The sequence below is a fragment of the Haliaeetus leucocephalus genome, unplaced genomic scaffold, assembly GCF_000737465.1.
Source record: "Haliaeetus leucocephalus isolate CR32 unplaced genomic scaffold, Haliaeetus_leucocephalus-4.0 Scaffold840, whole genome shotgun sequence".
In the NCBI taxonomy this organism is placed as follows: domain Eukaryota; kingdom Metazoa; phylum Chordata; class Aves; order Accipitriformes; family Accipitridae; genus Haliaeetus; species Haliaeetus leucocephalus.
Window position 1 is genome coordinate 515,915 of NW_010973276.1, and position 10,461 is coordinate 526,375.

Below are 10,461 nucleotides of genomic sequence, written 5' to 3' on the forward strand. Positions count from 1 at the left end.
TAAAGGCAAGCATTAGACAATTTCCTAATATGACTGCTGAAATGGTCATATATGACAGATACTTTTGAGTGTCTGAGAATCCGGTATGTTTCATACAAATAAACAAGCATTATCTATTTTTTCTGAATTTCCATTGGCATTAACGTTCTTTTCTGAGAATAAACTTCCTTTTTTTTTAAGGAACTGGTAAAATTGGGTGAAATGTATTCACTGATACAGAATTATGAAAATAAGGGGGGGCGTGTGTATATATATATATATACACACACCACTCAGCGAAGTTACTCGCCATTTTTCTGACTTGCCTTCACGTGTTTTTAGCAAAGTTACATTTATGAATACAGCATCTGTCATTAGTTTTTTGATGTAACTTCCCCTCTCTTTGTGTGTTTGTGTCAGAAGTCAGAGCATGCAGAAGTCAGGCTGTTCCAATTTTGAGATTGCATCATAAACTTTTAGCACAGTAGAAAGAAATATAAATAGTATTCAGTCAATTAGAGCATATTCTTATCTCAAAAGCATTTAAATTGTAACCAGGAAATACTAGCTCACTGCACATAGTACATTTCTAATTGCTAGAAAACATTTTAAAACCCTTTCAGATGTAGGTTTTAGGAACAAGTATCTCGTGGGGACAGATTCCAGCATTTCCAAGTAGTCAGGGCTGACAAAATGAAATACGGGCTGTAATTCTGCAACTTCTGCTAGGTGAGGAAAAATAACTGAGCGTTTGTTACGCAGTCTTCAAATTCAAATGAAGCCTTATCTATAGTGCCTTTTGCTCTATCATGCAGTATTTGTGTTGGGCAACTATCTAAAGCAGACGTTTATTTTCACTTTCCATTAATTTGTAGATAACGGTGTCTTCCAAAGTTAAGATTAGCTTTAGCAAATAATGATGCATTGGGAAAGTTCAAGCCATCCTATTCCTCTTTTACAGCATTCCAATGCCAGCCCTGACATCCTGGGGTCATCTTCGCTTGAAGAGAATCAAGCGAATAAAGGATCCTCCTGTTTTCAGCTGCGCAGCAGCGAACATCTATCAGACACATTTGGACATTTCAATGGTTTTGAAGTGCCGGCGGCCACACAGACAAACCACCCCCTCTCAACCAAGCCGTTATTTTCTCAGTTGAAAGAAGAGCCAATATTTTGGCAGCTTACGGAGCTTTTACGGACACACTAAATGCTTCAGGCAGCGGCCGAGGGCTGCAGCCCTGCTCGGCACAGGACCAGCTTTGAGGTGGGATCGGGGCATCCGGCGCCGCATCCTACCGTGGATAGAGGACGTCTCCCGGAGGCCGGGGATCCCGCGGCCCCGCCAGGCACCGACCCCCAGCTGACAGCCTTTCTGGTGAGGACTCTGCCCTTGTGCCTGTCGGCATCGCCCATGCCGCAGCCTGTGCCTGCCGGCACTGCTGGGAAGAGCCTCGCAGCCGCCCAGCAGGTACCGGGGTGTCTACCAAGATGCACCACTGAGTTATGGGGGGCTCACGTGGCAGGGGTGAGGGGTTAGAACCTGTTGATTTGGCAACTGGCATCAAACGATCTATGGAGAGGCTATGGATAATTTTATGGCGTATCTTTGTTTCTGCTGGTGTAGAAATCTGTCCTTTTCTATATGCTCATATTTTGTAGCAATAACATTTTTCCCAAGGGTCTTTTTCCTTAGGAACTATACTAGAACTACTTGAAAGTCTTTTTCCATTTTAACATTTTTATTTTAACAAAAATTTTCAATCAACAACAACAAATCATAGTGGTAATGATTGCTACCCTTTTGTTGACCACTGCAAAAATTTCAGTGGCTGCTATCAGTGTTTTTATATTAATCTGACAGAGAAATTTAACTTTTTTTTTTTTAAGATTCTTCAAAAATTAGGGTTTTTCTGAGATCCTGCACAAAGGACTGGGTCCCAACCAACATGGTGGCTGGAGAAAATGAATGGCTTTCTGCAAAGATAGCTCAGGTGTCGTGCTGCTGGGTGGGTGAAAGCTCTCGGAGATGCTCCCGTCTCCTCTGTCTTGCTCCCCATTTTCCATCCCCTGCCCCAGGAAGCCGCCTGCTGCTCTACTCCCTGGCCCCAGGCCGGGCTTACGGGTCGCTCCGTAAAACTGCGGGCACACAGATGCCATGCAAATTCACAATTTATGCCTCTGTCATTAACTAATCTTTCTATGCGTTTCCTTTTGGGAAAGCTATTTCTTACATGGGCCCTGGGGGAAGCAGGGGGAAGCACGAGTGCATGCGCTGGGGACGGTGCTGTGGGTTTATGGCAAAGTCTGAAACTTGGGGCTGTAACTGTGATTTTTTTATTCAGTGCATGCAATTCAGTAGAGTCTTCTTTATTGGCTTATGTCTCAATAGAGACATCAGAAAAATATTTTCTTTGTAGTTTTGTCACTCTTTTTATCAAAGACTTTCTACTTGCTTGAATTTATATGGAAAATGAATTTTAATCAACAGCAACTAATTGTTAAGACCATAGTGTTGCCCTGCAAGGTTTGCCTGAGCCTTATTCACACTTAGGCTGGAAATGACCAATTTTAAAGGAACTTGCCAGAGTAAGGAAAGCATCCCTTTACATGAGGAGAAGAGGGTGTCTGCAGGGAAACGAAAGGGAGATTATCCAGAGGACAACGACTGCCATGCCTGTTACCAGGGCATTTAGCCACTGAGGATATTTTATCCGCTGTTACTCTTGTTAGCCTCCTCTCCTTCTTGTTACCTGCTGCGGGCAGAATTCAATGTGCAAACCATACCAAGAACAAAGTTCTGGCACTTGCAATAATTTAAAAGAACAATATGTCAAAACCAGCTTTTGGGGGCATATTTTCAACGACTTCCACCTGAGGCATTGCCTGCATGAGGACAAGCTGGACCCTTAATTTGACTTGAGTGAAATTCTGATAGTTTAATTATACGCGTGCTCCTGTACCACTTATGCTGCCTCTGTTTGAATAGTGGGTTATGGTTCTGATGTTCCTCCCCTTTTCTCCATAGAGTTGCACCTGAAGTAGCTATTTTAATGCACACCCCCCCCCAGGCAGAAGAGATAAGAAGGCTTTGCTGGTGTAAAGGTACGTGTTTTACATTTTGCTTTGCAATGCACTCTGCTGACAGAATCTGGAAGTAGTTCTGCTCTTGCCCTTTGCCTTATTTTCTGGTACTTGTTCTACTTCTTTTGATACTTGCTTTTGTACTTTTTCTGCTTTGTTGCTCTTTCCCCCCATTTTTCCTAGATATGCTGTATTTTTTCAAAACACAAATCTCAGCATGCACCTGCACAGTCCCAGATGTACTAGTGTTACTCTTTAGGTCAGATATCTGCCTTCCATGCTTCAGAGCACCAGTGGATTTCTCATTGCTATAAGCACAGTAAGCTCAAATTTAGTTTTTAAAACTTTATTTCCTCAGCTTGGAGACATGTTTCTTTCTAGAACCCCACCTACCTTGTTTCTTTAATTTTTCTCTCTAAAATGGTATGGCTTTCTGTTTTAGAATTGCATATCCAAGACTTGAACAAGAAATTCAAGGTATTTGTTGAATTTGAACTTTGCAGTGCTTTTCCAATCCCAGTTAAAATCTTGATACACTAATTTAACAAATCTCCTAATTTTAAAAGCTTGTTTTTAGCACCCTCTAGAACAGTACCTAATGCTTTTGCTTCTTTTGCAACAGGCTGTCTCGTTTCTTACGGCCACGGAAATGCAGTCCAAGGTAAATTAAGGGAACGTGGTTATTAGGACTTCTGAAAGATCCAATAGTCACCAGCTAAACCATGTCATAAAAAGAACTGATCTACAACAAGTGAAGTCCCTGAAAAAGCCTGGAAGCAAAATGGCTATAATTAAAACCTGAAAGCAATGACTTCATAAAGAAGTAAACGAAGAGGCGGGCTCTTTGTAAATGATGATCTAAAAAAATGTTCTGGGTTGTGAGACCTCATTTCAAATGTATTCATTAAATAATATTTGAATCATTTAACAGTTTGAACTCTACTGCACTGCTAATATCTTCAGGGGATTTTTTTTTTTCCCCCAGCAACAAAGAAGTCTTTGTTCCATCTCTGTGCTTGGGCTGTGCCTTGGATATTAGTTGGAAACCTGATCGCCTGACATCGCTAGAAGTCTGCGCGTACAATGTGAGTCGTCTGCAGCCGGGATTAAATCAGGCCTTTTGTACGGAGATGCTGAGGGGCCATGTGATCTTGGAGAAGCGATGGTTATGGATGGCAGGAGATTTTTAACCCTTTGCGCCTGTGGCGGGGAGCCGAGGGGGTTTGCTGATGTGAGTGTTTGCAGGGGAGCGGGCTGCACAGGGGCAGCCAGGGCTGCTGTGTGTACCAATCATTAGTGAGCCTGAGTAATTCCTGTCCAAAAAGCAAATAATGCCTTACACGGAGTGGGTGCAATCCAGCCCCACGTGAAGGCCCAGGTGGAGATGGGATCCCTGGCAGGGGGGTGTACGGGCACCTCCCTGCGGCACTGGAGACCCTCTGCTCTGCTCCCGGCACTGCCCGGCCAGCTGGGGCTGGCTGCCGGGGCGGTCAGCGCTGCTGCTGTGCCGGACTGCCAGACCAAGCGCTCGCTGCCTTTGGGACAGCTTTTCACCACTTTCTGTGGGCAGAGGCACTTTTTCTTCAAACCGGACAAATCAGGACTATGAGACAAGGTTCAGCAATGGCTCAGAAACGTGAGTCGTTCCATAAAATCTTGTGAAGTAACGTGATAAATAATAAATACAAGAGTATCTTTATTTGCCTGCTGGCCTTGAGTTCTGGGCACCCCGTTCTCAAGCATTCCTCTTGCCCGCAGGACATGCAGCTTTCTCTTCAGCCGAGACCGGGAGGTTGGGACCCTTACGCAGGGAGCGCCAGGAACAAGAGCGTTACCAAAGACCCTGAGGGTTGGCGGTGGGAACGTACTGGCAGCATTCAGTGGGCATTAGACAACAGTGAAAAGTGGGGGACACTCAGATGCGTGGCCCCGTGGAGGTTTTCCAGGAGAGACCCATCTGGTCCACGCCAGGTGAGTTCCTCCGGAACAGTGACGTCTAAAACTGCATCCAACAGCCCCTGCTGCTCCCCCAGCACAGTCCCGCTCTGCCTGGACAGAAAGATGCTGTCCTGCAAGTGACAGAAGGGAAGGACTCGCAAACACAGCGTTTAAAATGTCACGGGATTTCAGGATGTAAAAAGGAAGCACTAAGGTGAACGCTCCCGAGAAGCTTACACTTAGGGAAAATTAAGTCATCAGGACTTTACAAAATAGCCTCTGGTTCTCTCCTTTCACAATAGTTCAATTTGTAAGATGATGAAAAATGAATTAACTTTAGTGGTTTGCTGGCATCACCCACAGTGAGCTAGACTATCCAGATGCTCAAAGATCATTCCTGCTCCACCAAGCTTACATAAATCCCACCTGGTTCAAGTTTAAGAAAACAACAGAACAAAGTCAATCATACAAACTCCATCATAAAATACCAAGGAGGGTTAAATACCAATTATCTGTACAGAGAGGTACTAATTTTTATTTATGTTTCACTGAGTTATTTTAGGAAATATAAAACTCTTAATGGTTCCTGCCACCAAACTAATTCTTTTGTGCTGTATATATGATCTAATTCCTTTTTTCTTTCCTGCCCCCCCCAATCAAATGTGTAACCCTATGGTGTGTGTTTTAAGGATGGGAATTTGAAGGGGAAAAAAAAGTCCAAGAGGTATACTGTAGTAGAATTATGATAGATGGGAAAATTTGCTTTAGCATTTCCTAGTGTTTTTACTAACCGTATAATCTCGATGTTGTATTATTCTAGTACTGTCCTGTTTTTTAGTGATCCAAATTAAAAAACTTAAATGTGTTCAACATGTACACCTAAGTGCACCATATGCTGTAAAGGTTTTCATCTAACTGACGTAAGTGGGACCCAATATACTTAATTGATGCAAAAAACCTGTTTGCAGCAATAGAAAAACATACCAATATTGTGAAAATATCATGATCCATACTGAGGTACCTGAAAAACCACAGGGGAAAAATATACAGCTTAAGGTTGCAGAGATGTAAAGAAACTAAACCAGCCAACCACCTTGCAGAGAAACAAACAGGAAAAGCCTTGTGAAGGGCTGAGTTCTGAAATCGCTGCCAATCTCTGCGGGAAACGACTGGAACGGTTTTTTAGTCCTTTAACTCTTATTATTCAGTTATGCAATTTTTAAAATGGGAAGCAGTCAAGTGTCTGAAGGAATTTGGTTCAAACTTTCCAGAAAACAACACTGTTGGCAAAACTAAACATGAAATATTTACATCAGTAAGGCGAACTTTTCAGAAACTGAATGCAAATCAGGTTTTACAGAGGAAATTGTCTTTAATCTCAATAACAAAACAGTCACCTCCAGACATTCAAGTAGGGAAGGACAAGAAGTGACAGAGGAGGTTGGATCCCTGTACATCTTTACACGCTGCCTCTCAGTGCGATTCCCAGTGCTGCCCGGCTCGGGAGGCCAGCGGTGTGATTGTTCCCACAGCAAACCCCCTGGGAGCCCGCTAGACCCCTGTGTGATGCAGCCCTTTGCCTGCAGCTGGTCTGGCAGCTGCCAGCAAAGCCCGTGCCACGCAGCACCCAGGGATCTGTGCCCCTGCTAGAAAAGAGCACTTCTGTACCCAAAACTCCTTACCGTTCTTGGGAACTAAAGCAGGTGCACACAAAATTCCATCATCTCCTCTGGAGGAATACCTTCCCTCACGATCCTGCTCCGCACTCGCTGCACTGTCAAGCTCATCTAATGATTTTAAATTTTCGCCTTCTGAGTCGGTCCAGTCACTGTGTTCACTATGATTTTGAGAGGGAGGAGGTGCAATAGTTTCCCTCACTGTTCCAGGCAGACACTCTGAAAACCTTCCTCATAATGTCAGCCACCAGACTTAGAGACCTGTCCTTCAAAACATTCAAATTCCTTTCATTGCATACCCCTGCTAGGAGCAGAAATCACTGCCAAGAAAAACCTATCAGCTTTTTTGCAAAGTAACCGTTGGGAGACCATGCTCTAAAGACAGGACTCATCGCTTTGGCTGGTACGCGACGTGCAGCGGCAACCAAATGGTTTTTTGTATTGTTCCAGATGGCTGCACTTCCAAACGCTGTAGAGGTTACTTAGTAGCTAAAATTTATATACCTGAAGCCTGACATATTAATGAAATGGCATCTTTATAGAGCTGGGGGTATAAACACCACAGAAAACTAAGATGTGGTTTTGCTCGATGGAAGGGTTTAAAAGGCTTCTTGCTAATGACTAGCTGGGCTAAAGTTTTTCTAGCATATGGGCTTGTTTTGTACAGTTTATGTGGTGGTTTCTTCGTTAGATTCTCAGTGGTAATGAGCCCACACAGTTGATTGCTGCAGGGAGAAAAAAATCATTCTGAATAGGTTTGCTGAATAATTATGAACTGAGCTGAACTCTTACATTTGCTTACTAATTGTATGGTTCATGATGTTTTATGTATGATGCATTCATTTTGTTAAAAAGGAATTATTTTTTTTTTTTTTGCTGAGCAGCAACTTTTCTCAGCTCAAGTTAAACTGGCACAGTGGAAAGAGCTGAATTCAAGTCTGATGAATTTATGTTGTTTGAATTTTTATTTTTTTTTAAATATCAGCCCCACCATTCGGTTTTCAGAGCTTGCAATATGAAACCCAAAATTGTGCTATTGTCTTGAGAGTTGAAATCAATGAATCCCCTCAACTTTGGATTTGGCAGGAGCAATTACTATTGTTAATTTAGAAAATAATCCCCTGCAGCTACAACTATTTAAATAATGCCTTTCCCTGCTTCCCCCAAGATGACCAAAACCCGAAGACTGAAAGTAAAAATATGTTTTGTGAAATATACTTTTCACTACTCGGTACAATTTGAGAGAGGCTTCCTTCTATTTGGCTGGGCGACTGTGACCCTTTGCCACCAAAGTGCTCCCAACAGCACTGGTCACAGTCCAGGAGCACCCTCCCGCTAGTGCTCCCCAGCACCGCACTGACAAGCCGGGAGGTGCGTGGCAGGTTGGCAGCCTCCGGGGCGTGTCTAATGGGAACATGTTCCAAGTTAGAAACCAGGGCTGAGCCGCTTTCCAACGTTTAACAAATAGCAAACATTTACACCATGAGCCTGTAGAACACTACAGCTAGTTATAGGACCCTACCATTCAATCAACTCACTGTTTTTACTGCCAAAATATTTAGGCTGATACTATTTCCATGTTTGCCATCGGCTACTTATATACTACTCCCAAGCTGCAGCCAGATCCAGGCAGCGCTGCCAGCGAGTTACCATGCTGAAACTTTCAGTCTTAAAATTCGCTCCTGGAAGATAGTGATGCCTAGGCCAGCGGTGGAGGAGCAGAAAAGCCTCCTAGTGAAGCAGTCCAGGGAAGGAGCGAGCAGCTAGCCGCTGCCTGCAGAATACAGCAGCAAGCCTTGCTGCTGGCCCTGGCAGGGACACCTGTGGCTCCCGCTGGTGAGCACAGACCAGAGAGGAGGAGAGAGGAGGATTAATGCTTGCCCAGAAGCATCGGAGACAGTCAGCCCATGGACCAAGGAAGTCTCCATCCCTCTAACTGTATTCTCCTTCACAACATCGCTCTGCTCTTCCAGAGAGACCGTGCTTGCTCTGCTGGAGGAAAAAAACGGATTCTGGATCTTCTAGGAAATGCAAGGTAAATCTTCTGAATTGGTAAAAATCTGTCTTTTCTGAAGCGTTTGGTCTCTTCTGTGGAAGCCAACGTTACAGGAGGTATCTATGAAGGCATGACTCCCTGCTTTAGAAAAGAGCTGCAATTTCAGAGAGGCCTGAGGTCCTTTTACATCAGCAAAAGTAATTCTTCACAGCAGAAATCTAGCTGCCTTGCAGGATCAACTTTCTTCCACACCGCTTGTGATACAACTTTCATCGTATCCATGGTGCAGAGGGAACAGACCGTTTCCCCAGAGAAATACCTGTATATAAACACAACAAAGAAGCTGTGATAAAAGAGGTCAACTACAAGTGAAACCCACCATGATTACAACAGTAAGTAATTACCTCCAATAATACTCTGGACAGATATATTTTCCAACTGGCACGTGGTATCTTACAGAGAAAGTATCCCTTTAGGCCACCCTAGAGTGGACACACCAACAAAAACTGGATTCTAGCTGGGATAAAAGCAGTGTTACTTCTCCAAGGTGGATGCTTCACTTGCTGATCTGTCCCAGCAAAGGGCTGATCACATTCCTTGCCCACATTAAAGACATACCAGCCAGAGAGCCTCAGCCCTTATTGTGCAATTCTGTACTGGCACGACAGGCATTAAAACGCCAATATTGTTTTGGTTTACAAATGCTCTTACTTGTTCTGTTGCTCTTACTGTTTTGATTGGCGCTCTTAAAATTAATCCAGCCTTTCTCCTTTTTTTTCAAATAATCCAGTTTTCAAATCGGATGCCGTTTTGGTCAGAAAAATACTAGATAACAAGTGAATGCTAGTTTACACAACGAGTTATTACCATTTCAAGGCAATAACCAGTTAAAATGAAGAGCTGAGTGCATGCCATGTCTGTACACAGAGGCGAGCTGGGGTCCCACTTCTCCGTGCCATTACCGTCATGCCCCTGCAGGTTTGCCCTTAGCAGCCACAACCCGGCACTCAGCAGACCTGCTGCTCCTACCGTTCGGGGAACATCTCCTTGGGAGCAAAAGCCAAAGCATGTTAACGCCACTCCTGTGAGGTACAAACTTCAAAAAGTTCCATGATGTGACGGAGAAGTTGCTCCCCCACTAATGCCAATGGGCAAGTCTCCTCAATGAAAGCATCCTCCTCTTCCCGCGTTCGGGAAACGGGTGTTACATCTACCGCGAGCTTTGTCTCCGGCGCGCACCTGCCTCGCTGCCCGCGGGGCCCGCATGCTGGCGCCAGCGCAGGGCGCAGATACGCCACGCTTTCTGCCTCGCCCAACGCCAGCTTGAGCGGAGGGCAGCACAAAGCACCCTGGGTACGTGCCGGCCGTGCTTCCCGGAGCGTCGTGCAGCAAGGGGGGTCATGTGCTTCAGGAACCGGTTTCTCTGCTGGGACACGCTCCAGCTCCCGTGCAAGTTAACAGAAGTTGTTTGAGAGTGGAAAGAGCTGGGACGGGCTGTGGGTGAGCCACCAGCATTTCCCCCTCCCGTGAGCCTGCAGCGCTCTGGCGTGAGCGGGGTCCCCTCGAGGACCAGCTGATGGTGCCCTCAGTCACATCAGTAGTCGCGAAGCCCCGAGGGAACGGCGCTCGCCCCCGGGCCCGGAGCCGTCCTGCGCCTGCATACGGCGCGGCAGGGGGGCCCCGAGGGGGCTGTCCCCAGGCCCGGTGGCGAGCGGCGGCGGTGTGGCAGGGCTGACTCGGCAGCCCGAGCTCCCCCAGAGCCGCCCCGGCGGAGAGCGGGTCGGGCGGTAG

The 10,461-nt window shown here is 45.4% G+C and overlaps 1 protein-coding gene across 1 annotated transcript in view; it reads left to right on the forward strand.

Moving 5' to 3' along the window:
- The first annotated feature begins 1,390 nt into the window (after positions 1-1,390).
- The window catches only part of MN1 (meningioma (disrupted in balanced translocation) 1), a 51,691-nt gene continuing 42,620 nt past the window's right edge, over positions 1,391-10,461 (forward strand). The window contains exons 1-3 of the mRNA XM_010582258.1: positions 1,391-1,447; positions 3,683-3,721; positions 4,819-5,031. Coding sequence (XP_010580560.1) covers positions 1,391-1,447; positions 3,683-3,721; positions 4,819-5,031 — 309 coding nt within the window. The remainder of the gene's footprint in view (positions 1,448-3,682; positions 3,722-4,818; positions 5,032-10,461) is intronic.